The following is a 27,709-nucleotide window of genomic DNA, read 5'->3' as shown; positions in this document are numbered from 1 at the left end:
ATGAGGTTATGGTCCCCTCCCCCCCAACACCTCTCCCATTCCCAAACCTTATTTATGTATTTATTACCTCATCTCTATGTCCCATAAGGTGACGTCATCGCTGATCCAGGGATTAGATGGCTCTGCTGGTGTTATGAAAGGGTCGTACTCCACATACTGCTCTGTGTAAGTGATTAAGCTGTAGGAGGAAGCAAGGCAAAGAAGAACTGATTTCCCAGGAAAACACTCCAGTTCTGCCCCACACCACCAACCAGCAGCTTCCGCAGGAGAAAGCCCACTCCCCCTCTGACTAGCCAAGCCCTCTCAGCTCTCCAATTCTCTCCTGGTACGGACATGTTCATTTTTCTCTGTTTCCACAGGTTTTAGTCTGCACACACTGATGTCCTCTCCCAACACTTCACTCTTTCCTGAAACCTCGACGCCTCCCCCTGCTCATGCTGGCTTAACTAATACAGAGGTCACATCACAAGCTCCAAAGATTATGGATTTCAAAAAAAAATAAGTAGAGTCCACAGAGAATTCCACAGTTCTACGAGAACTTTCAACCAAATCACTCACTTCCTGTATAGACTTTAAAATCCTACCTGAGTACAAGTTTGCACATATATATGTATATATGTCTATATATATGTCTCTATATAGACATGGATATATGTGTATATATAGTCATATACATATATACATATAGAAAATAGAAAATGACTAGGGGCAATGCTAGTTACTTTAGGTAGTTGAGGGTAGGGTGTGGGTGTGTGTGTGGGTAATGAGCCCAGTGAGCCTAACTGCCTCTCACACAATTCTAAATTAACATATGGGGCAATTAGCATCAGCTGTCCCCACTCCCTGAACCATCTTTTACTGCAGACTCATCTTCCCTCTATCTTTCACTTCTTCCAGCATTTGACTATATGTTTCTAAAGCATGTGCTTTTATAACTGTTCTCGATTTAGTCATTTGAGACAAGGATTTAGCTCCTACTCACTAGCCCCCTGGCACCCCAGGTCCCTGCCTTCTCTTCGGAGGAACTCCCAGATGAATTCATCCAACCACTGTTGCTAAATCAGTGCCCATATTATTTATTTATTTAATCACACTTTACAGTCTGGGTTATTTATTTATTTATTTATTTATTTTGTACATCCGGCCGTGAGCCCGTATGGAATGGGCTCCAGCAGCTTCAGCTCCTTCCCGTTGGTCCTCACAGAGTGTGCTCTGGGGTGCGCAGGCTGGCGCTTGAGCTAAACCCAGATGTCCTTCTCCTTGGCCGCTTTCTTCTTCTGGTGGTTCTCCTGCCCGTGCTTCAGGAAGCTGTCCCAGCTCTTCGAGTGCTTGATATGCTCAGTGGGCACGTTGATCCTCTTGGCGAGGATCTTGCCCTCAACCTGCTTGTTCACAGCGATGCCCAGGGCATGCTGGGTGTCACTGTAGACTCTTCCGGTTTCGCTGTGATAACACTTCTGGGGCCTTCCTTTTTGAACAGCGCCCAACTCCCTCGATGTTTACAACGTCACCCTTTTTTGTAGATTCGCCTGTGTGGCCAAAGGGAACAACTTCATGTTTCCTGAAAGGCCTGGAGAACATACACGGAGTGCCCTTCCTCTTCCCCTCCGTGTTCGTCATCCTGGCGAGTTACAGCAAGATGGCGTCCTGGGGTCCATATTATTAAACTGGATAAAATTGTGGGCTGCTCAGCTAACAGCATCCCACTCCTTTCCAATGGTTTTTTAGCAAATCTGTAAACATCTAGAAATAGATTTTCCCCCACATCTTGTATCAGACACGCCCCATAGCCCACAGTCCCCTGCTTCTCTATGGACTGCCGGCCCCCTGGCCCTGACATAAACCATCATCTTGGCACTCTCTTCACTTACATGTTGAGTTCTCATTCCACGTATTCCATTTCTGGCTCTTGATTTCACCCTTTGTCTATGAAGCAGCATGTCATCTCACAGGTTTCTAACAAAGGTTCTAGAGCTAAATATTTGAGGACTAGAGGTCTAAAAATGGCCCTGTCAATCTCCATATGTGACTGACCGCAGTGGGCATAGGCCACTATGCTGAAAGTCACCCCCCCTTCAGAATTCTCTATGTTTTTGCTGTCCAGTGTTACTACTGAGAACTCCGGGTCCGTGTGTGCCCTGCTGTTACTCTGCTACTGTCTCTCTGTGTGGATTTAGAGTCTCCTCTTTATTGCTAAAGTGTTCTGTAATTTCATGGTGGTCTATCCACCTGTTGTTTTTATTCCTCATATTGAGCATAAAGTCAAATGCAAACTTAAAATGCTCCCATAAATTTTATTTCTTTGCTATTTTGATGCCCTTAATCTCGGTTGGGAACAGTGCATACGCCTGTAATCCCAGCACTCAGGGAGGCAGAGGCAGGTGGATCTCTGTGAGTTTGAGGTGAGGCCAGCCTGGTCTACAGAGTGAGGTCCAGGACAGCCAGGGCTACAGAGAGAAACCCTGTCTCGAAAAAAAGAAAAAAAAATAGCCCTAATCTCCTAAATTTTTTGTTCAGTGACACAATTTTTATTAACGTATGAACAGTCTAATTTTTGGTATTTCATCCCTTGTTTGTCTGTCTTTTTTAAAATGTAGGTGGACACATGCTCACGATACTCTTATCGTAGTTCCAAATTTCTTGTTTTATTGATGAAGGGTCCTCTCCTATATCAAAGGGCACTAATTTTTCATATTTACTATGTTTCTTCTGTTGGTTGAGTTGGTTTTGGTTCTCCAAGCCCCTTTCTTCTGTTTGAATGTGTAAATGCTGCCCTGTCCATCTGGGGCTTTACTTTGAGGATCTGGAAAAAATCTCTGGACATCCATTTGTACTGAAGAGTCAAGTACCCAAACCTGCTAGGAGGTTGGGTGTGCATGTGGGCAGTCTGTAAACGGGTGGGCATCCAGGTCACAGGGAGCCTGATTGTCTTTTTACTAGAGCTCTGAAATGCAGAGCTCGAGTCTTTTATCTGAGCACATTTATTTTCCTCTAAGTACATGTCAGCAAGGTCCACTTGGTACATGTTTGAGGCTTTGTGGTCCAGATAGCATTTATCACAGCTCTTCCACTGTTAGAGTGAGGGGTGGGGAGCACACCTCTCCAACCCCAGAAACTCCATAGTTCAGTAAGTAGAATGTCTACTGATCTCAGCTCTTCCACTGTTACAAAGAGGGGTAGGGGATACGACCCCTCCCACCCCAGAAACTCCACAGTTCAGTAAATAGAACATCTATTCTTCATCTCAGATCTTCCACTGTTACAGTGGGGGGTGGGGAGCATCACCCCTCTCCATCCCAGAAGCCCTGAAGTTCAGCAAATAGACCGTCTACTGACTCCTTGGTCTTCACTTGTCAATGATGTTGAATGGACATGAGTTCTGAGGTTATGCGTCTCACTTCCTCCAGGGAGTAGCGAGAGACTAGTTTGCAGCGGTGTAGGCGATCTGAGGGCAGACGTCTCCAGAGGCAGAATGAGCTTACTCAGCTTCTGTCTAGTCATGCCTTACTCTTGCCTTCCATGGTCCTGTTGCCTCGAGGGGCCAGTGTGAGATTTGTTGTATTCAGTGTTCCTCACTCAGTCCCCACTCGCTTTCTCTTTGACCAAATTCTGAAATATTAGCAGCTATCAAAGGTACAAAAATGCTAGGAACCAGTGGTGTGCCATCCCAACACTTGGGAGAATGAGGCAGAAGATTGCTAATTGGAGGCTAGCCTGGGCTATTTAGAGAGAACTTATTGCAAAACCAACTAACCAACCATACCAACAAAGATCGTAACATCTATACTCACTGTCCAATTGAAAATTTCAAATGCTTACAAGTTAGAAAAACGAAGGCCTGTGGACTATGTTTCTCAAGCTCATACATTTTTTTTTCTTTCTCGGGAAAATGTCATTAATCTGTCAATTTGTTAAGTGTGAGTTTAAGACAGATGAAGAGTCCACTCCATCCTGGGCACTGGGCAAGTGTTGGGCTCTGCTCAAGCACTGTTAAAAATCACAGTCAGTATTAATCAGATACCTTTTAAGTTAATATTGTGTGATTTCACTGAGGCTGGGGCAATCTGACTTCCTCACTAGCAGCTGTGGACACACCCTTGCGACTCAGGAACAAAACAACTGTGCCTAAGAGGCAACTGGACTACAATTTCATACCGGCACCCACTACCTTCCACACTCTCTACATGGTTTGGGATAATTATGAAAAGACCACAGCTGACTGCCTGGGATCTGAAATGCACAGCCGCAGCCATGGCTGCTTGAAACGGTTTGTGCCAGACTTTTTGCCATCAGAAACGCTACTCGTGAACTCTAGGTGACCCTGCAACCATTTCAGCTTTGGCCGTGAGGATGAGCACTTCCTTTGGTGGAAGGACCAATTGCTGGTGCTAAGAGGTGAGGTTTCTTGTCCCAAAACACAAGCCTCAATGCACATGAATGTGCTAAGAGGCAAGAGCCTGATTGGCCCGAACAAATGGCTGTGATTGGTCCAAACCCAGGGCTATAGAAACAGTCTGTTCTGGTTTACTCTGTGAGTGGGCTGTTGTAGCATTTGCCCAGTTAAAAGGATTCTCCACAGTGATATTTTCTTGCATACTTTCAGGAGTGCCAACCAAGCTGGCAGTACCAAGGAAGAGACAGCTAAGAGTGCTGGTGACGGCAGCAGCTGCTGCATAGCTGAAAATAGGGTAGTGGCCTTGGCGTGATTGCTCTATGTCTCAGGAAGAGGTAGCCAAGGCCCCAGACATGTCCAGCAGTGGTGGTCCTCACTGGTTAGTAGTCCCGCCCCTCTGGCCTATCCCAAGCCATGGACATACTGGCTGAATGTCCATGTCTGAATGATCACAACAGTGTCAGACCCTGGCTGCCCGAGTGACAATCACGCCCTGACAGACAGACAGATTTCCTCAGTCATCTCAGCAGCATGCCGTCAGCTGAGATTTGCGACCCGAGCGAGATCTGAGAGCAGCCAGGAAGAAGAGGGGAGGGAGGAAGATGAGGGAGCAGAGAGGTGACTAAAGGGTAAATGGCTATGAGAAGGTAGAAAAACAACCTGTAGGCCCTGTTCACCACAGGAGTTCCAGAGAACTCTCCAGTCCTCAGGACCGTGGGTCTCAGCCCCCAGGCCAAAGGCTGTGAGAGTGGATGCTGCCAAGAGCCAGGCCTGAAGCTTGCACAGGGATCAGAACACTCACAGGGCTAAGGCTCCACACTGAAGTGCTGAATGAGGACCCTGACTGTAAGTATGCCCCTTGCCACTGCTTCCTGCTCCCAAATAATTGGCCGAAGACCAGCATTTGAAGGGTGTCTGGGAAAGTTAATATCGTCAACCTGATAGGCTCTAGAATCACACAGGAGACAGGCCACTGGGTGTCCTAGTGAGGTGTCATCTTGATTAGACTAACTGAAGTGGGCGTCACCATTCCCTAGGCCGAGAGCCCAGGCTGCATAAATGGAGAAAGCGAGCTGACTGCCAGCAATCACCCTCGGCTTCCTGACTGCGGATGCCATGTGACCAGCTGCCTCAAGCTCCTGCCACCAGAACTGCCCTGCCATGATGGGCTGTACTCTCAAACTCAGAATCACAATAAGCCTTCTCTTCCTTTGGCTGCTTTTGTCAGGCCGTTTTACCACAGCAATAGAAAAGGTAGCGTACACCTTCTCTTTGACCTCCTTTGATTTCCATCCAAATTGAGCAAGGAAACCTTCTGCCATCATGTTAATGAACAGTTTATAGTAGTTGTATTCATTTAGTGACACGTTTTGGGGGAAGTTGAGGAAAAGAATAGTTTATTATACTATAAATAATATATACAATTAGATATAATTTACTTAAAATTTATTATAACTTATTTACTCCTCTCCTTCATATTAGATATAGATTTTTAATCTATTATTAGTATCGTATAGTTCATTGCTCTCATCTAGGTTTTTTTTTTTCTTTTTCTTTTTTCTTTCTGCAGTGTCTTAAATGTCTCCCAGCTGGGAGGTGAATGGTATATAATGACCTTGTTGAATACTTTAGACCATTGTGATAAAAGACAGGAAAGCATCTCAGAAGAATCTTGAACATCTTCTGCAGAAACAGAAAACACAGTTAAAGCCACCACGCACAGTGGAGGTGCCTCGTCGCCTGTCCTGTGAGCCTCCTTTGAGATTTCCATCCTGACAGCTAAGAAAAAAGAGTTTACAGTGTGGCAAGGATAATGTGCAGGGAAAGGGTGCTCAGGAAGACCCCCCCACCCACCCATAGGGACAGGAGCAAGACGCAGGACTGCCCACAACAGGGAGCCACTCCTTTGTCACTTGGACTAATTTCATTCATGCTGAAAGAGATGAGATTGATGTCACAAGTTACTGAAGACTGAGTGCTAGAAGCCTGCAGTCAAGGGCTCAGCGGGCCCTGCATTCCCTTCCAGGAGTTCAGGGGGGAGTCATTCTTGCTTATTGAAGCTTCTAATGGCTCCAAGCTTCTAATGGTCCCTACTCTCATTACTCCAGCCTCTGTCTCTAGTGGCCTTCTCCTTTGTCTGCAACTTGACCTCTCTTCTCCTCATTTCTTCCTATCGCTTCTCTTTGGGGTTTTTGTTGTTGTTGTTGTTGTTTTGGTTTTGGTTTTACTCTCCCTTCCCCTCCCTTCCTCTCCTCTCTCTTCTCTCATCTTCTTTTTCCTTCTTTTCCTTACATAAATGCTTGTCATTGAGTTTAAGGTTCTCCTGGAAAATCTATCTCAAGATCTTAACAAATATTTTGCACGTGTATGCAGTGTGTTTTTTTTTTTCATTTTTTTAAAAAAATTTTATTGTCTGTACATTGGTGTTTTGCCTGTATGTGTAAGGGAGTCAGATCCCCTGGAACAGGAGTTGGACAGTTGTGAGCTGCTATGTGGGTGCTGGAAATTGAACCCAGGTCCTCTGGAAGAGCACCCAGTGCTCTTAACCACGGAGCCATCTTCCCAGCCCCTGCAATGTGTTTTCCTTAAACACGTCCCTATTCCTTCCCCTCCAACTCCTTCCGTTTCCCCATTTTATTTCACACTCCCAACCTGACGTGTGTTTTTTCTCCATAACCCACGGAGTTCCACTCACGACTGCCAGTATGTGCATGGGTGCAGGGCCATCCACCAGAATATAGGCAAGCCATCGGACGACTCAGTCACATCTGCGATGATGCTTTCCCTACGCGAGGCCACACCTGCAGGGCCCACAGGCCAAGACCCAGGCATATCTTTTTGGGGGGTGGGAACTATTCAACTCTTTAACAAAGAACATCTGAAAACAGGGGTTTACAGGACAATACTGGGTCACGTGACTGTTTCAGACCGGCAGACAAATAGTCACCAAAAACAAAAACAAATCCCCAAGACCCAAACAAAACAAAACAAAACAAAACAAAACAAAACAAAACAACTGCAAACAAGGAAGCCTTTTTCAGCATCCACTGGAGAGGCCCTCCGTACCCAGAACACGTGCTTCCTGGTGGTGTACAGATCAAGAGATGAATGGCCTCTGCTCAGGAAGCCCAAGGCAAAGAAAAGGCCAGGCAGGCAATGAAGAAGGCAGCCATGGTCAATAGGTAGTGCTATCTGTGTCCGAAGTCAATACTAACGACCACAGAAAGACCTGAGGACTGGCATCAAAGGCAAAGGGGGAAATATAACCACAGCCATATAAAGGGCTTTGTAGGATGCCTGGTGCAGCTGCACAGAAGCAGTGATGGTCCATCGGCACATGGAGACGACAGGCGCAAAAGCAGAATCAAAGGAGTTGGGAGACAGAAAGTAAACACTGAGAAATCTGGCGAAGTCTGTTAGGAACGACACCCACCATTTTGCACTTAAAAAATTCCTGGCCTCTCACCCCTGACTCCTGATGATTCTCACACCATCGCAAGAGGTTAACCTACTGAGTTCTGGTACAGACGCTGCCACCTGCCATGGCGGCTAGAGGCTTCGAAGTGGCTCTTGGGTGGAGGTGTGGGGCTGGCTGGTTTATCTGCATATCAATCTCCTCTTCCGGAGTAGGTGCTGCCAGGATGGACTCTCTGTGGTCAGTGTGTCCTTCAGTACAGTATTCACCACCCACTGAAGCCATTGCACTTCACTGCATCAGAGGATGGTGCTGGCACAGAGCTAGCTGTAAAGACATCTTCTTGCTTTATTTATTTATTTTTTTTAATTTGTTAACACAGAGTCTTGTGACTCACAGGCTGGTCTTGAACTCACTATGTGGCTGAGGATGACCATGAACATCTGATCTTCCCGCCCCTCTCTCCTGAGTGCCAGAGTTCCAGGTGTGCATTAGGACATCTGTTCTATGAATGCTGGGGATTCATCTAATCTAGGCAAGCACTCTACCAACTGGGCTATGTCCAAGGCTATCCCTGCAAGTCAGCTTCTAATTATATTCACCTTTCAAGAGCATGAAATCGTTATTGATTCAGGTAGTAATTAGGGCCCACCTTGATGTACTTTGGAAAGGAAGGACATAATGAAAGGAACTTCAGAAAATGCCTAGTCTACCCACTTGAAAAGGCTTGTGGGTAGATTTTAGATTTCATTCCCTCTTCCTTAACAGAAAGACTCATGATTTCCTCATGAGCTATGTGATATGATACACACACACACACACACACACACACACACACACAAATGACAGGTAAGCCAGAGAAAGAACAGGTGCTGTCTACCACAGTGAAACACACACAGGAAGAAGTCCCCAGACCAATGCCTGGGCCAGCACACATGTGTGGATTTTGGTTCATAAAGCAGGTATGTTGAAAAGGCACTGATGTTGGTAATCGCTACAGGAAAAGGTACCGTGGGGTATGGCTTGCAGCTGTGGACAGCATCACTCTGGAGAAAAACCAGGTGTGGACTCTGAAGCCCTGTGCCCAGCTGTCTTTTGTCCCCAGTTCGGAAAGACATTAAAATGAAGCAAAGTATTCACAGCCAGAGCCTCTGAAAGAGCAGGAGACCCAGCAAGTCCAGGGGCAAGGGGGTGCACAGGCATCACGCTTGCTTCCTTCTGGGGATGTGTGAGGTTTCTAAATAGTGATGCTCAAAAGGAAAGAGGGAGATGGGACACAGTGGGCCTTTGTGGGTGGGGAGGAAGGAGGCAATCTTTTCCGAGTAGGAGAAGGAGGGCAGGAGACACTAGAAAGAATGCCTTTGATGGAGTTTACCCAAAGAGGCAGCATTCAAGGAGGAAGCTTGGGTTGAGTGAAGGTGAATTTGGGCCTGCAGAAAGGTGAGTGTATTGCCCGGCCACATTTCCTGACCCCCTTTTCTTTCACAGGCTACAGATTCCAGATTTTGGTCTGCATAGGCTGACCTTGGCTATAAGGGGACTTCTTGCCATTTCTTTTCTACTGATTAAGATGGGCTGGGAGAGAGGAGGTTCGAGGACCCCACAGTTTCTCAAACCACATGAAAGCAAAGTTGTAATGACTTCCTTGGCCTCCTTTTCTCCCACCCCTGAATTTATCATTAGACATTAAGTTCTCAGGCTTCTATCACCCTAGCAGATTTTTTAATAGAGCCTTGGGCGATCCGGTTCCTTGCTGTCTTATAGCATTTCATTAATTACATTTCACGATCACCGAGGGTCAGGAGGCAGAGGAGGAACCAGAACCCAATATTAGGGAGCAGCAACAATCTCAGAGATGGGCAGGCAAGATGATGTTAAAAAAATCAATTTAGCAGTCAGCTGTGACACTCTAATGACTCCCAGTAATGGAGTAAGGGCGAGCCGCGTAGAGCAGCAGGCATAAAAATGAAACAGCTTGATCTTTCCGTGCAGGTGCTGTGTCTGGATCTGGGGCAGTACCTCCAGGTACTGTGATGTCCCACATCCCACAGAATTGCTAGGTTGGGGAAGAAGTCTCTTGGGGGCCGGGGGGAAAGCTCAGAGATGCCAGGCAAGTGGAAACTGAGATGTACAGGGATCTGTGTTCTTAGAGCCGCCGCTGGCGATGGAAGCTAGGGTGGGTGGATTAAAATAAAGATGCTCTTGCAGAGAAGAGAAAGACTTTGTTTCTTTGGCAGCTGCATCTATTTGGAGATGGGACCACAGAGTTTACCACAGTTTGAATGTTAAGTGTCCTCCAAAGCTATGAATGAAAGGCTTGGCCAGCAGCCATCCAGGGCGGTAGAACCTTTGAGAGGTAGAGCCTAGTGGAGGGAACAAAGGTCACCGGATTGTGTTCTTGAAGGAAATATTGGGACCTCTGCTGTCCCCTCTCCTCTCCTCCCGTCCCTTCTCCTCCCCTCCCTTCCCTTCTTCTTCTACCTTCTCCCACGTTCTTCTCTCTTCTCCCATGCTCTCCTCTCTTCTCTTCTCTCCTATGTAATCCTCTCCTCTCCCCTCCCCTCCCCTCCTCTCCTTCCTCTAGGCTGCTCTCCTCTCTCCACTCTTCCCATGTACTCTTTTCTCACTCCTCCCTCCCATATCCCCTCTTGTCCCTTCCCATTCGATTACCAGCTTTGTTCCACGATGCCCTTCCCACTTGAGAGTCTGCCCTATCACAGGCCCACAGTGACGGGGCTCACTGAGCATGGATTGCAACCTCTGAGCAATGAGCTCAGATACAATTTCCCTCTTCTGTGTTGATTCCTTTTGGTATTTTGTCACAGTTACAGGCAGGTGACTAACACAAAGGTCTCTTCAGAGTCTCCAGGTGAAACACACTTCATGTCTCAAATCTCATTGTCATTATGGAAAACAAGGCTTGTGGGAAAGAGCTTTCACAGTGGCTTCAGATCAGTGGTTCTTAACTTTCCTAATGCTGAAACCCTTTGATATAGTTCCTCATGTTGCGGTGACCCTCAACCATAAAATTATGTCATTGCTGCTTAATAACTGTAGTTTTGCAACCGTTATGAATCATAATGTAAATACTTGATATACAAGAGACCCGTGACTGGTGGGGGTTGTGACCCACAGGCCGAGAATCACGGCTTTAGGATCAGGGCCTTTGTGATGGTCTCACTCTCTGGTGTGAGTTCTCGGGCTGGTTTTAAAAATGGGCTGCAGTACTCTAGTCTTTTAAATTTACAGTCTGGGCTTGTGACTTGGCTTTTGCATGCTTCTGCTTTTTTCTTGCACTCTTGTTTCGGTGCAAGTGATATCAAACTGGCCCGCTTTGAGGATGAAAGTTCCTGTAGAAAACAGTAAAAGTATAAGATGTCCTTGCGGAGGCCATCCTACACGGCCGGAAGCCACATACACGAGACAGACAGCCAGGGTCAGCAGAGCTTCCTCCCAGTCCACAGCTGCAACCAGGCACACAGCCTAGCCTGTGCAACCAGCTCGCAAACAGACACAGGAGAAAGGGCAAACGCCCATTGAGTAATACCCTCCTGTACAGAGTTTTGCTTCCAGCAACTTCAGTTACCCATGATAAGCCACAGTCTGGAAATATTAAATGGAAAATTCTGGGAACAAGTAATTCATGTGTTAAAATTACATGTCTAGTACACACCTGAGCAGTGTGATAAAAATCTCCTTCCGGGCGGGATACGAATTTCTGGCCAGCATTTCTGTGCTATGTGAACTAACCTTCCCATTAGTCACTTAATTTCGTGTGGGTTATCGGATCCCCTGTTGTGAAACTGCAGTGCTGGTGATCAGCTGGCCCTTGAGTGCCCACCGCCTCCAGGTGCACTGAGTGGTGGTTCGGGTAATCCAGACGTACCAGGGAAAACAGGTAAAGCACTTCCTCTGCGCGCGTATGGGAACATTGCTCATGTACATTGTTGTACATTGCTGCGACTGTCCTATTTTATCATTTGCTCTTACTCGTCTCCAAACTATGTGGGTATAAGGGAAATATGTAGTGTATGTAGCATTTGGTGGTACATGGTCAACCCTTGGGGAGAGCATGTCTGCCGTGGGCAGAGTGAAGCTACTGGAGTTTTAAGCCTCTGCGTTTGGAGGTTCTTTGTCGGCCAGTGCTGACTGATATACTTTGTGTCTTATAGCATGGGGAGATACGACGCATGTTTAGGGAGAGGATATTATCTGGGCCGCACACCTCTGATCCCAGCGCTCGGGAGGCAGAAGCGGGAGGATCTCTGTGACTTCGAGGCCAGCCTGGTCTATAGAGTGAGTTCCTGATCTATAGAGCGAGATGCCGAGGCTACACAGAGAAACCCTGCCTTGAAAAACGAAATAGTAAAATATAAGAACACTGGCTCGAGTTATCCAGAAAAGTGGACCAAGAGGCAGCGTTCTTTCTTTAGGAAGGCAAGTTTGTGAGCCATGTTTAAGGAAGATTTTTCACTTACAATAGTTAAGATAAAAAGTATAATGGCAGCTTAGTATCCAAGTGGGTTCCCTAGTAATGTGAACAGGGGCTGTCTCTGACATAAACTGATTGGCCTGCTCTTTGATCACCTCCCCCTCAGAGGGGGGGAACAGCCTTACCAGGCCACAGAGGAAGACAATGCAGTCAGTCCTGATGAGACCTGATAGACTAGGATCAGATGGAAGGGGGGGAGGACCTTCCCTATCAGTGGACTGGGGGAGGGGCATGGGTGGAGAAGAGGAAGGGAGGGTGGGATTGGGAGGGGAAGAGGGAGGTAACTACAGGGGGGATACAAAGGAAATAAACTGATTAATAAAATAAAATATTATAATAAAAAGTATAACGTTGAGTGGTATTTATCTGAAAAGTTAATTTGTATATACGAGGATTATTATTATTTCTGAATCAAGAACAGGGTTACACATAGGTAGTGCAAAAAGCAGCCTAGGAAACACATCGATGCTCACATGGCAGGGACATCTGAACACTGTTGGGGACAAAGGACAGAATCTTTGAAACCGAAATGAACTGAGAAAATCTAAAGAGCCAGTCCCCGGCCAGAGGCCGGCGTGTATGCAAGATAGAAAGGGGGACTGTATGGGCTACGTGTTTCCGTGCTAGCCTTGGGCAGCCTGCAGGGCTGTCTGAACAAGAGTCAGAGAAAGGACCAAGAGAGGGTGGGAAGAACTGTATTAGCACGAAACTGTCACCTTCAAGGCCAGCCTCCTTCCTCCTTGGAGCTCCACACAGCCAGTTCACCCCATCTCATATACCTGAATTTCAGTCCTGTCAACCATACTGTTAATCACTGGAAAATTACTAGTCCTTCCTGTTTGCTTCAGAGGGACCCGAGTGCCAAGGACTGGAGCCAGGCCTCCAGCACTCACATGAATGCACACAGAGAGGAAGCCACTTGTTTCATTGAGAACGCACGAAAGGCAGAGGCAAGCCATTTCCAAACCTCCTTAGCAGGCTCCAAATACCGCCTGCAACCCCCCCCCCCCGCATCTGACAGCGGTACCCCTTTACAGTAGGCCGAAGGCTTTAACCCCACCCAATCCTTGCTTTTTCAGAACTGGGCTACAGGTATCACCAGTAACAGCCTCTCATTTCTTGGGTTCTTAGGCAACTAGGTGAAAAACAAACAAACAAACAAACAAAAAACCAAAAAAACCCCAGCAGGGACCTTTCCTTGGGGGGGGGGACACAATTCTAATTACCACTTATCACCTGGAGCAGGCCCAGGGAAACCAGATCTGGAATGGGGGCTGTGGCTCACCCAGGGAGAGCTCAGTTTTCACCTCTGGCCAGCTGCCAGTGCCACCTCCCTAGCCCCTCCTGGCAGAGCACAGCAGCTGACAGGCTAGGCTTGGGCGGCTTTATCTCTGGCAGACACCCGGCTGCTCTCTCTCTCTCTCTCTCTTTCCTCTGCTCTCTTGGGGAGTTGGCTTGTAGCTCTAATGAAAACCCCCATGTCACATTGAAGAGCTGTCAGTTATTGCTGCCGGGAATAAAATTCAGCCTCTGCTGGGGCTGGACTCCTGGAAGTTCCTGGCTGGGGAGTTGTGGTTGGGATAACCCCTCATGTGAGCGGCGGCGGCCTCTCAAGTGTAATTAGCTGTAGCAGCTGGGGTACCTCCCAGACAGGCAGTAAACAAACAAACAAAGGGACCTGCCAGCCTCCCTTCCTTTGCTCCCGTCCCTCCTGGGACATATCACCTACCTCTCAGTCATCTCAGGATGACTAGTTCAGGCCTCTCCCCATCCCCCAGAGATAAGACAAAAGATGAAACCCAGAGCCCTTCTGAAGTGAGTTCTGAGGCCTGTGGAGCTGCAGTAGCCTCACCAGAGCCCTAGACACCAGCTCAGTCAGTCCACTTGATGCTCAAAGTACAGCTTGCTTAGGTCTACCTTGGGGACCACTGGGTCCATCCATCCCTAAGGCTGGAGTTTGGGAATTTCCATTGCCTAGCCCCCTCTTCCAGCCTCAGAACACTGACCCTGAGCAGGTGAACCAGGTCAAAGATGCTCTGTGTACCCTCTCCGCTATGAGCCCTCCCAAGCCAGACATTACCATGTATGTAGATAATGCATCACCACAGGCCAGCCATTTCTATGCCTTGCCTAACAAAAGGAGGTTTGGCATTCCTCCCAGCTATGGCACAGGAAAGTTGAGGTTACTTCAGCAGCTTTGCTCTTGGCTACTCTTTGGCCACAGGGGCGGGGGTAGAACAAAGGTAACTCCAGTGAGAAGGAAAAGGGACTTTCAGAGCCCAATTCGATGGCCAGAAGTCCTGCATTTTGACAGTGGGGATGGGCACTTGTATGCAGCCTGGAGCTGGCTACGCCTGGGACTTCAGAGTAGTTGCTAGCCATGTAATGGGAGCTTCAGCCATTGGCACCATGAGAGGCATTTGCATTAGGGAACACAGGAACGCCGGAATTCTCAATGGGAGCGACTTTGCTGCTGTCTCAGGCAATGGCCGGAGACATTGCTGGTTGTCACAACGGTGAGGTGGCACTACTGACCTCTAGTGGATAGAGTCCAGTAGTTATTACATTCTTGTCATGCATAGGATGTTAGAAATGCAACCAGCCATTGTCTGGCCCAGAATGACAGCTAACAACCACCTGTGATTCCAGCTCCAGGGGACCCAATGGTCCCCGGTAGCTTTTGTAGGCAGCTGCAGTCACATGCGTATTTCCCTGTATACACACAGACTGATACTAAAAACAAATTTAAATCTTTATGACTGGACCTGGAGGTAGCCCCACTTCCTCAAGGCTTGCCTGAACTACAGAGGCATTTCAAAGATATCCCAGGTAATTGAATGAGACCCCTCCACCCCCCATATCAAAACAGAAAGTAAACAGAGGTCTTGGGAATACAGGTTAGTAATAGATTATTTGCCCGTGATTCATGAGGGTCAGTTCCTAATATCAGAACAGCAACAAATAGACCAGAGGGAGTACACACAGATGTACATACAGGTAGACATAGAAGATGCCATAAGCCCAAACCCACAGTTGTCCTTGGTGTCCTGAACAGAGCACTTTAATTCAGGCTTTGGATTTGGGGTTGGGTTTTTCTAAGTTCCTATTGGTCATTATTTATTTAGAAAGGGTACGTGACTTACCCCAGGGGCCAGCAGAGAAAGCCTCCCAAGGGGGTTACACAGCCAGCACCCTGCGTGATCTAAACTTAAAAGGACTCAGTTTACCCCATACTCAGTAAATACTAAGGCCTGACTTGCACCCTGGATTCCTTCAGAAGTTGAACACCGATTTAACGGCAGCATATGGATGAGTAAGTATTAAGTTCTGGCTGCCTGATTAGATTTATTCCATACAGAATTCCCAGGTGGTCTCTTTACTGAAGCGTTCAAAAAAAAAAAAAAAACAGATCATTCAGTTGATAAAACTGAGCCTCCCCCGAGGTAATGGAGTGGAGTCAGCTACCAGTACAGACTATAGCACAGGAGCTGCCGGGGAAGCCAGGCCACAGGGCCTGGGTGTTTTCCTTACAGCTGATTCAGTGTGGCTCAGTGGTGGCTGGCATGTTGGGGAGGAACACTCCTCAAGGAGCTAGTCCTCTCCCGTTCATGTGGCCAACCTCAAAGGGCACACGAAATCTCTTTCCCCTGTAAAGTGAACCTGGGCATTTTATAGCCGGAAAGGGAGTGATTCCATTTGAATCAATCAAGGGACTGAAGGCAAAGGTGTATGGTGGAATTTTTTTTCTTTCTTTTTCTTTTCACAGGCGTTCTTTCCTGATTGACAAGGTTGAATGGCGGAAGCTTAAGGAACAGAGAGTGTCTTGCTCAAGGGAGGCCTGTTAGCCATGCTCACACAGGGACTAGGGATTTTACACATCAGATTTAAGAAGTAACTCTAGCCTGACTCTTGAAGCTGAACATACTTGTTAGCTAGGACCCTGTGTTTCTCCTTTATAAAATACGCACATGGTAATATTGGGGGAAGCGTACCTTTCAGCCACTTTGGACATTTTCAAACAATGTCTGTCAATCTGTGCATTCAAAAATGTTATCTGTGGGGGAAAGAGAGAACACAGATAATGAGGCCAAAACAGAGCTTGATTCTCCTTTATCCCATGAACCCAAATCCTGCAATCACACCAAAGTCTAAACGCCTCCTTGGGCAATACTTACCCCGTAGCTGAAGCTTCCACAGACAATTTGCCCCTTTGGAAATCCCTGCCACACTTAAGATTCTAAAACAGCTTCCCTTACAACTCATTTTCACCTGTTCATAACTATGAATTAATTTTTACCTCCCCCCCAATTATTCAATCAAAGGACAGCATGTCGTCTAAAAAAGCTTGGCAACAGATCTGACAGACAATATGTATACTTCAAGAATATTTTTTTGGACTAAAGCCCCAGTAATGGTTCCTCGGCTTAGTTTCCAGTGTATGTCGCACCCGTGTCTTGGTTGTTTTTAACTAGAATCAGCAAGTAGCTATTTTGCATCTGTCTGTTTCTTTCTTCCCGCCTCTCCATAAGCCTGTCAAAGAAAGGCATTTAAGGTTCCAGTCTCTGTCAGAAGGCAGCAAGGCATAATGAAGAGTAGGCTTCAGAAGGGAGTGATGTTATTGCTAGCTATTCTCTGTTGGTCTGACTTTCTCATCAAGACAGAAAATAATATGCGGCTAAATGATGCTATGATGACTACAGTTCAGGGTTCTCTTTATTCTAACGCCTTCCCTTAACAGTATAGAGGTAGTGGTCCTGAACCGGTGCATTCTGGGAGTTCATTATGTTATGTTCTCCAGGATGGGACATTCGCCTCTCCTTCCCTAGCTTCCCCAGCTGGCAGTGGAAAAACCTTGCCCTCAAAAGCCAGCTTACCACTGGGCTAGCTCAGTCACACCCCTTTCAATCACCGCTGGAGAAGGTAGCTGGAGAATTTCTCAGGCTTTTCTTAAGTGTCACACACGGCACACACAGGGTTAAGCCATCCAACAGCTGATTCTGCTGTCCACAGAACCCGCTGGGAGTGTCATGCTCATTCACTCACCTGTTTTCGGATGTCATCTTTTGTAGTTTTCCTGATTGGCTGGCTTGGTATGTGCACTGGACTCTGTGACTGGGTCTCCTCAGTCACACCATACACTGACTAGAAGATGAAGCAAAAGTACGAATCACACACCCTCAAGTGGCTCAGCAGCCAAGCCCTCATCTCATTCTTTCAGCTGTCTCTGTGGCATCCAGCTGAATGACTAGGCTCTGTTTGAATTTCTTCCATGGTAGACTTCTTGAGGGAACACATCCTCTTTGGGTCACAACAGCGAGGAAATCCTTCATTTTCTTGAACTAAAATGGTTTCCATGCGTAGCACTGTTTCTCTAAATATAATCTGGAGGCCAACTAACTTCGAAGAATCAATTGGTGTTCTTTGGTAAAGAGGTACACTGCTGAGCCCTATCACAGAGTGACCGAATCAAGATTCTCATTAGTGGGTTTGGGAATCCGTACTTTAAACAAATACCCCAGGTGATTTGGGGTCAACATTGAACTTAAGAACAGTAGCTGAAAGGTACATTCAAAATTTCCCTGTGGATTTCCTGCTGGCCAGCAGATGTCATGTCTATGTGCTATGACGTTAAAATGGCTGGCCTCCTGGCTAGTGCTCCTCTTAAATTCAGCAGTTTTATGGCCTCATTTCCTACTCAAGTCTGCAGCTACAGAGATTGCTATTCAGGTTGTTTGTGGTGTTATAAACAGGGAAAGAAAAAGCCCCGAAGGACAAGCAGTGCATAGCTGCAATCCATACAATGATAAAGGCTCAGATGACATACAAAGAGCTTCATAAAACTGTGGGGTATTAGAATTAGTGGTCATTAGAGACTAAATAAGTACAGTTAAGACTAGGTTTTAAATATAGTATTGTTATTTACCCAATGAGTAAATGATGTAAGTAAACTCAAAAAGTACTGTTTGTCTTTGTCTGTGTACTGTCTGTCCATCCTTCTGTTTGTCCATCCCCCCTCTCTGTCTATCTGTCGTCTGTCTGTCTGTCTGTCTGTCTGTCTCTCTCTCTCTCTCTCACACACACACACACACACATTCTTGTCTAAATATCTACAATCTTCCCAAATCCCAAATAACACAAAAGGAAAATTCTACACCTCATCTCACGGGGTAGGTTCTGGTCAAAGCACAGGACCACCAAAAATATTATAAACATTATCTTTGGACTATGTGCTATAAGGTGGTGATGAAATGAGTAAATTTTGTTCTCAGATTTGGGTCCCAGCCCCCAAGGTAGCTTGATAGGTATATAAAAGTATTCCAAACACTGAAACACTTCTGATCTGACACGCCCTGGATTCATACTTGGTCATTATGTGAACTGGGGACATTTGGGAATATACCTCTAACCCGACATTAGTGTTAACGAGCACAGGCGCGTTCCCCTGCAGCATGGTCTTTGGAGAGGGTGACTGTTTCGATGGAGGCAGTCTGAGTATGGTGGCTGTGGGGATGCTGTGGCCATTGCCCAGCTCAGTCTAGTGAAATACAAGGGATCCTGGGGGTCATTCAAAGGATGGCAAGATGGTGATGTGGCGTTTGACAATTTAGCTCCATTTAAACTCTCCCGTTTGCTTCTGAGTGCCAAGCTCTTTGGACCTGCAGGCTCGCCTGTGTTCTATTCCCGTGGTGTCTTCTCTCCACCGCAACATCCCTGGGGCCAGCTGCTATTTACTCTTCCTCTCAGAGGATCCAGCTTACATAAAGCCCCTGGGGCACCCCACTCTATCTTAGCTGCATCTCCAGGGGCTCCTGGACCTTCCCGTTCTTCCAACACAGCACAATGGCCTTGTTGCCTATGGTCTGGTTTCATTCCCTTCAAGATTATGGCATCCCCAAGACTTGCAACTGAACCCCAGCAATTTGTACAATGCCTAGAACACACCAGCCACTCAACGAATAGCCACTCTCAAATTTGTCAATCAAATCATTTCTAAAGATGAAACATGGCAGAATTACGAGCCGAAAAGTCACTGTGTGTGAACAGCACCAGAAGCAGAGAGCTGTCCCCACCAGGAAATTGTAATTCAACTAAACCAGCAAACCTTTTTAACCTTTTGTGGATTCTTCAAACGTCGACATTTTCTGATATCCATTTCCGTTGTGTTCACACAGCCTGGCTGAGAAGAAAAAGAAAATTATATCAATTACTAAGTGAAAATTATGCTTCCAATCGAAACCAAGTAATGCCTTCAGACCTAATCCTTCCCTTTGCAGATAATACATAATCTCTTCATCTTGCCTTAACGCATGTTCCTGTGTGGAGTTCTCATTGGAAATGTAAAATCTGACCTTAGAGTGAGGACAATCTTATGGAGAGTTTAGTATGCATTCCTGGCATCAAACCTATATTCCAAGTGGCCACGAGGCTTTGGACGTACGTAGCCTTTGTTATGTTATATCTCTAACCATCTGAAAAAAAAATTCCCATGTCAGGACAAGAAAGTTTTTTTTGTGGTGTTGTTGCTTTTAATCAGTTTTTAGGAAGGTTGAAATAGTTTGTTCATTTTCAATTCCATTTCCTGAGGGCAATCAAGATTTGTTTTAATAATGTGAAATCAGAGACACAGTCAAGCTTCATTGTGTACTGATTCGTGAATTCATCTACTTGCTAAATTTTCTTTGTAACGTGCAAATCAATGTTCTCAGAGCGTAATGACCATTTACAGACACGTGCAGAAGAATGATAATTTTGAGTCACCCCACATAACCATGCCCGGATGAACAGGGTGAGCCTCTGTCTTTCTAGTCCATGCTGTAAAGCAGCCTTTTCGGGGATTATCTGGTGCCAGGCTTTCTACATTTTTGCATTCATCTTGGTGACATTTCCATTTCCAGTGGCCTTCAGGCAGGGTGTCATAGGGTTGTATAGTGCTCTAGGGAAAAGGGGGCTCTGACATGCCATGGGAGAAATCAGAATAGTTGTGATCTGGCCTGAACCACATGTGACCCAGGTCAGAAAGGAAGCCAGCTCACCCAGGAGGAATACCTCAATATTCACTAATTCAGAGTTTGCAGAGACTTTCTAGGACAGAACTAGTGTAGATGACAAGACTTGACAGTATGTGAAAAAAATGTTTTTAAGATTTGGAGCTTAATGATGGTGGGAATGAACACGGCTGATTTGGAAGAATGGAGTTTTTGCCTATTCGAACTGCTGGCTAATCAGACGGCATCACTGTGAGAAAAAGGGAAACCCTGGTTCCTATATTGGCATCCCCATTGTTGCCCCATTTCCAGTCCTATGTGTGTGTGTGTACAATTCTCTTAAAGTATAGTCCTTGTTCACTAAAGACAGTCATTTGTTTGGAGAAAAGAAATGAATCGGGTGGGTGGATCCAATTTAGGGAACCAAGTAGGCGTCCTCACCACTGGCCTGTGGACATCCCAAAAGGCCCGTTCTTGACTATCCAAAATTTTCCTTTCTGTCTTATCCTTTTTCCGATCAATCCTGAAAGAGTAAAGAGAGGAAGTGAGAGGCATTTGTACTGTCTCCTTTTCTGCCCCCTCAGCCCTCCTGTGCCCAGGAGCTAGGGTGCTCCCAAGACCATTAACCTATATGGCCTCTCACTCCATACACAGCAAGAGCGTGTTAGAGGCTGGATTACAGAGTAGCATTTGGGGGCAATGGACATGGCAGCATAGAGGAAGAATGAGCAGAAACAGTTGCCCATGTAAGTATTAAGATCTGGGTTTGCTAAGGACTGAATTCTCTGCCAGTCTGCCCTACTCCAGAGAGAATTCTGCACGTGTGACCTGATAAGAAGGGATATATCCGCCTTTTTGTCAGTTCTCCATCTCCAACATGAGAGTTTAAACAGCAGTTAAGACATCGGTAAAATGCTCCAAATATGTGTTTTAAAAGTCACATAAGCCATCTGGATTACTAAAGGCAGAGTAGTGGCCCTTAGCCTGGCACAAGGCCCCAAGGACCCCAAGTCACTGGCCTCAGTTGGGAAATTATGATGGCAAAGCCAGGTTCCACGTGTTCTGATCAGGAGTCCACAAAACTCCCCTCAAAGCATGTATCACTTCACCTCATCTAAGCAAAAAGCAACTGGGATTAATTGCCCTGTGACTTGTGGTTCTCAGCTCTCCTGGGGGCCCTTTAGTTTACTGGACTGAAATAAACCCATAATCACCCTGTGATTTTTGTGATAATTGCTGTGTACTTAAATGGCCCACAATTATTATGTAATCACAGAGTTAATCAGAAAAGTTAATGGGGAAAATCCACATATGTAGGAAGTGACAGTTTTCCCCTCCTTTATAATGTGATGCCATTCGCTTCTGGGAGAGCTAATCCGGGCTTCTCTTTGCTTCCCAGTGATCTGTGAGCACCCAGGCTCAGAACTACCTCACTCCATCCAAACTGGAGGCTCCTTCCAACTCCCATCTTCTACTTCTCAGATGGTCTCACACAGACACTCAGAACCTACTACCTGATATCTGCCTTCCTTGGGGACATCTGGGAACACTGGGTTGGGGAAGAAGAGGCAGCAGGTGGTTGGCATCATGGGTAGGGGAAAGGTTGAGATAACTGAGGGAGGTTGACAGCAATGATGGCCCGTAGACGGCTGGGGCAGATGACCTCAGTTCATTTCCCATGTTGGCCATTGGCGATCTATCCTCACTCACACAACACCCAAACCTGACCCTAGGTGTTGAGTGGGGCCATCCACAGTGCATGGAAGTGCTTCTCTGAAGCTGTGTGGGTCCTCTTCACTTATAAGGGTCTCTCAGAGAAAACCTCTCTGCGACTCCCAGCTCAGCCTCCTTCCCATCCCTCCTCTGTCTTCCTTTGCCTATTGGCACTGCTGGCTAAAAAGACATCATCACTGTGAGGAAAAGGGAAACCCTGGTCACAGCAATTCCATGTCCCAGAATTCCATGGACTTAGGTGACAATCATGTTTATGAGATGGGGGGAACGTTCGTTCCCCATGGCTCATGCTTCCTTATGGAAGAAGACATCTCCATTCTGCTTCCATGAGTGAAGACACAGACAAGGCCCATCCACCTCCTTTCCCTCCTTCTCTTTTGTGTCCTTTGAGGAAGAGGAATGGTTTAACCTATTGGTAGATTGGAAGGGAGACGGCGAGAAAGCACAGACTCCTTCTTCCAGGTTAGCCTGAGCTCAGGATCTGTTCTCTGAGGTAAGCTTATGCGAGTCAGCTTGGCCCTGGCAGAGGGCTCATGTAGATACCCACATCTGCCCAGGAAGGATGTAGCTCCTAAGATATGCCTCACAACATGGCTTCAGCAACTGAACCCAGAAGCCAATCTGTGCCTTACTTTTTCCACTAGTTTTAAGCTTCACTCCTATATGGAAGCTGGCAAGAGTTAACCTGTCCATTCTTCTGGTTTAAATATAAAAGTTTCCCCACAGACTTCTGAGTTCCAGCACCTGGTCCCAACTATTGGAACTGTTTGGGGAGAGTGTGAAGTCATTAAGAGGTAGAGCCTGGGTAGTGGGAACAGGTCACTGGGGCGGGGACAGACCCTTGGAGATTTAGCCCGGGCTCTATTCTGGTCTAGCTCCCTTGGCTTTTTGACACTCCATGATGCAAGTAGCCACTGGCACACACTCCCACATTCATGAACTCTACCATACCTTTCCACCATGATGTAAGGAGACCTCCCCCAGCCATGTGCCCAGAATCCCTTAAGCTAATTCTGTCACAGTGTTGAGAAAAGCCATTAAGACATCCTCCTCAAGTTTCAACATGTTAACTTAGGGAGCCAAGATCTCCAAGGAACCCTGCCTGGCGTTTTCCAGTCTCTTAGCCTAGAAGTCTTATGGAAATCTCTTGGGAGAATAGGTACATCTTTTAGCTTTTTGATTGGGAACATCTTCCTTGTCTGATGAAGTTGTCCTAGCAAGATCCTGGTTTCCTGTTCATCATGATCTTCCTATTTATTCAGTCTTTCCCAGGGGATAGGAGAGATTAACCCAGCGTGAAACCCCACTTTAGCCACCAAATCTTCACAGTGTCTCTGGACTCCAGAGAGCTTTTTCTCCCAGAAGTTTCTGCTGAGTTCACCTACTTTACTTGCGCTTCTGCTTGCATAAAGATGAATTCCCACTTCCTCGCAAAGGCCCTCTGGAGTCTCGCTAAGTTTTCCTGGTAAGAAATAGAAATCAATAAGATGGTATTAATCATCATAAGCTAATATATTGCTGCCTATGCTCAGCACAGGGCAGCTATCCCTTTTGGTTTACTCCCATCAAAATAGCAGGGTCTCATGCTGAAGCCACTGGACATGAACCCAATGCACCAGCTCCGAAGAATTGTTTTAACCCTTAATGTTCATTTATAAGTGTACTGAATCTGAAGTCTCTGGCTCAACCAATTCATCTCTTTTTGGGTGTTGTTTTAAGAACACAAGTCTCATAGCAATCGGTATAAAGACTACTGGGAATTTTACATGGTGGCTGTTGGGTAAAGAATGTCACAGTCATCCCATAGCAAAATTCAGGATGGAACTCTGAAGGATAATGCTTCCATTGGGGAGCTGGTAAGTTGCAGGAAAAGGGAACCTGAAATGCTTTGCATGGGTGTTTTTAAGGTCGGGATTCAAAACGTAGAACAAAGAGAGTGTCTGTCTGTGATGTTCATGGAAGGAAAAATATTCAGAAACAACAAAAAGAAAGAAAGAGAGAGAGAGAGAGAGAGAGAAAGAAAGAAAGAAAGAAAAAAGAAAGAAAGAAAGAAAGAAAGAAAGAAAGAAAGAAAGAAAGAAAGAAAGAAAGAAAGAAAGAAAGATCCTCCTCCATCCAGGATCATCTTTTGAGGGAAAGGGGAGAGGTGTTTTCCTCTCTGCCTGCATCCTTTCTTACTGAAGCCTTAGGACAGTGAAAAGAGGCATTTGACAGGTTCTCTAACGATCCGCCTAATTCTGATTAATGCAAGACTGGGGTCTGTATTATGGGTATGTATTTCTTTAGAGCTCGTGCCAACACTAATTGATTGCCCTCATTAGTAGATTATTAATATAAAAGGAGCCTCACCTAAGGAGCACACAAATTCACACCTATTACCAAGGCTTGGGGTGCAGCTACTTTTAAAAGAATTATCCCTTTGATGCTCACACTGTTTGTAGAAAGTCCAGTTGGTGATATTTAAATGTCAATCACTTGGGGGAAATGGTGAACTGTGACTCTGTCGTGCTGCAGAATACGAGGTAGCTATTAAGATGGCAATCTAGTTTGGTATTATTAACATAGAGTGATTACCTAGATCACAGTCTGTGATTAGAAGAGGTAGCAAGAACAGTCAAAAAATTGTATAGAAAATAATTTAGTGCAAAAATAATAGGTTATTTTCTCTCCTTAAAAATGTTTTGCTATTTGAATTTTTATTTCCTACAAAAAGTATCTGTAACCAGAAAATTCTAATAAAAATTAGTATGCTTTGGGAACAAAATGCATTTCTAGTTTCTAGGCATTTTTATGCCGAACTTCATCTTGGGAAAAAACTCCTTTATGCTGTATATTTTACAACTATCGGAACAGACTACTGTGGGGCAAGAGGACAGAAAACGGAATGAAACACAACAGAAGTTGACATGTTATTTCTGTCTAATGTATTTTCTAAGACACAGAAACCTGGGCAAGAGCAACAGAAGATTTGGGAACTTTACTGACATGCTAGGGAAATCATGTGGTTGGAGCAAAGCTGTTTGCCTTCGGTGTGTGGCAAGTAAAGCAGCTTTTGGAAAGAGGGGTGATGTGATTTCTGGGACAGTAAGATACACAGGTAGGGCCCAGCTCCCAGGATGCTAAGAGCCACAGATACACTGTTCCTGGTTTGGAGACAGTCACACAGGGTGGTCCAACATGTGACGTGACACGCAAGCATTAGCTAAATCCTGAGGTCCTAGACAACCTCCTGCCATCCTTCTCCACTCTTCCTCCCGAAATAAGTCTGTGATGCCAACAGGTTTCAAAGAAGGCGGCATGTCATGCCGAAGCCCTGTCCTCCACTGGCCACACATTAGCTCTTGAGTAGAGAAGAGGAGAGACATGGTTTAGCTGACTTGCTGGATTTAAACACTGGGACTCAGGAGAGGCAAAGGGTCGTAGAGAGGAGCCTCATCGTGTTTGTTTTGCTAAGGCAAACAGGGGCTTTGGGAAACCGGGTAGGTCTGAAGATGCTGTTGATTACTGAGTGTTAAGAAGGGATTCCCTGCTACCCTTACCAGTGTCTCTCATCCCCTCACTGTCACCCTTCACTTGGTTCAGTTCAGCAACACCTGTATCACACATGGTGGGGGTGGAGGGGCGGGAGAGGGGAAGGAAGGTCAATGGGCACATAACCAATCTTCCTGGTTCTCAGTGATGCCTATGAAATGCAGTATGGGAAAAGAGTCCTCAACCTGAAACATATATCCAGAATGACCAATGAGTCTTTTCATTTTTAGACTCTGTCAAGTGGAGGTAGACCCGAGTGGGGAAGTGGGACATCTGTTTCTTGCAAGGAAATACATCTTATGGACAAAGACAGAGAAGGGCAAGTGGAAAAGGAGAGATCTCCCTGTGACAGGTGCCTTGTCTTATTTTCTGGTTTGAATTTTGTTCTTGGATTCTGTCTCTACTACCAAGCTTGGAAGAAGGATATAAAGGTGAAATTTTAAATTTTGACCTTAAACTTATTGTATAGAAAATTTGACAATTTACCTCCAGAAAATAAAAAAAAAAAAAGTGAATTCCCGACACACACAGGTATATGCTTATATACCAGAATCAGGATGTCCCCTGGGATTTTTTTTTAATGGCCACACCCCAATCCATCTCTAACCACAGCTGTTGATCTATCTTCTCCTCGTGATATATGTGCTGTCTTTACAAGAGCATCAAACAATGGAATGGATGGCTTAAGACTGGATTCTTTCACTCAACATGATGTTTTCAACACTCACCAAGCAGTTGTGTATAACAAGACCCAATCCCTTTTTACTGCAAAACACTACTCCATTTTATGGACATACCCAGTCTAGTCATTCATCTATTAAGGTGTATTTGGGTTGCTTTCAAATACAGCCTGGGGGATACCACGTACAAAGCTAATACAGGCAGCAATACAGTGTGTTTCATGTGAAACAGGTTTTCATTTCTTTGCTTGGTTGTATGTGATAGCTATGTTCCGTTTTATAGGAAACTGCCAAAACATAGCATTTTCCATTCTCCCAGTAACACAAAAGAACTTGTACCATCTGTTCACTGTCACTTGGTGTCATTTCATCTTAGCCATTCTAATACGTGAAATGGTACCTCACCACGGACTCAGTCTGCTTCTCAAATGGATAATGGTGTTGAGCATCTTTTCATTTTGTTTGTCATCTTTTGTCTTCCTTGGTGAAGTCCCGTGCCTATCTTCGCGTTGAGCCATTTATTTATTTATTTATATTAATGTATATATGAGACAGGGTCTCATCATATAGTCCAGGCTGGCATTGCCCATGTTGACCTCAAACTCACAATACTCCTGACTTTAGTTTCCTCAGCGCTGGGTTTACAGAAGTGTGCCACCAGGACCCACTTGAACTGTTTATTTTTAGCTGTTGAAGCTTGAGAGTTATTTCTATAAAGATGCAATTTGACTGTCATGGCAAGAGGAGCCGATAACAAAGAAGAAACAGGAGAGACATCCTTTCCATTGTCTAGAAGGGAGTGGAGAGGGAAGGAGAGGAAAAAAAACAAACACAAAACCACAGGCTTCAACAAAGCTGCAGGGATGACATTCCACTGTACTCACTGCTTCGTAGTCGGCCAGCTCCAGCCTTGCTTTGTTCTGCATTGTCCTCTTACAGAGATAGATGGCTGAGGAAGAAGAGAAACAGTAGCCATGTAAACCCAGCGCTACACTGGAATGAACCCAGCCTGTGTCTGCACAGCCAGTCACCCTCTGTGCTGGCTAGTTTTATGCCAGCTTGACACAAACTAAAGGGGTGAAGGGAACCTCCATGAAGAGAATGTCTCTATGAGACCAGCCTGCACGCAAGCCTGTAGGGCATTTTCTTAATTAGTGATTGATGGGGGAGGCCCATCCCATCCCTGGGCTGGTGGTCCTGGGTGCTGTAAGAAAGCAGGTTGAGTGAACCTCAAGGAGCAAGCCAGTAAGCAGCTCCCATCCATGGCCTTTGCATCAGCTCCCTGCCTCCAGGTTCTTGCCCAGTTTGAGTTCCCATCCTGACTTCTTTTGATGATGAATAGTAATGCGGAAATATAAACTAAATAAACTCTTTCCTCCCTAAGTTGCTTGTGATCACGGTGCTTTATCCCAGCAACAGTAACCCTGACTAAGATACCCACCTAGACCATGCTAATGCCCAGCTGTTTCCAAAAGGGAA

At 45.9% G+C, this 27,709-nt stretch overlaps 1 protein-coding gene and 1 pseudogene across 17 annotated transcripts in view; both read right to left on the bottom strand.

The window, feature by feature from the left end:
- Positions 1-27,709, bottom strand: part of Rgs6 (regulator of G protein signaling 6) — a 509,370-nt gene that overhangs the window by 63,729 nt on the left and 417,932 nt on the right. For 16 of the 17 annotated variants that reach the window (XM_060387814.1, XM_060387808.1, XM_060387807.1 and 13 more), the window contains 7 exons: positions 27,115-27,179; positions 23,405-23,481; positions 20,727-20,808; positions 19,403-19,477; positions 17,344-17,442; positions 16,293-16,354; positions 68-178 (listed from right to left, as the gene is read on the bottom strand). In XM_060387814.1, the coding sequence (XP_060243797.1) occupies positions 68-178; positions 16,293-16,354; positions 17,344-17,442; positions 19,403-19,477; positions 20,727-20,808; positions 23,405-23,481; positions 27,115-27,179 (571 nt within the window). The remainder of the gene's footprint in view (positions 1-67; positions 179-16,292; positions 16,355-17,343; positions 17,443-19,402; positions 19,478-20,726; positions 20,809-23,404; positions 23,482-27,114; positions 27,180-27,709) is intronic. The other variant, XM_021653749.2, reaches the window with a different exon arrangement.
- On the bottom strand, positions 1,153-1,620 carry LOC110558529 (large ribosomal subunit protein eL21-like; annotated as a pseudogene).

This window comes from Meriones unguiculatus, chromosome 7 (genome assembly GCF_030254825.1).
Source record: "Meriones unguiculatus strain TT.TT164.6M chromosome 7, Bangor_MerUng_6.1, whole genome shotgun sequence".
Lineage (NCBI taxonomy): Eukaryota > Metazoa > Chordata > Mammalia > Rodentia > Muridae > Meriones > Meriones unguiculatus.
The sequence above is the reverse complement of the archived record's forward strand: the minus strand, read 5'-3'. Positions and strand labels throughout refer to the sequence as shown.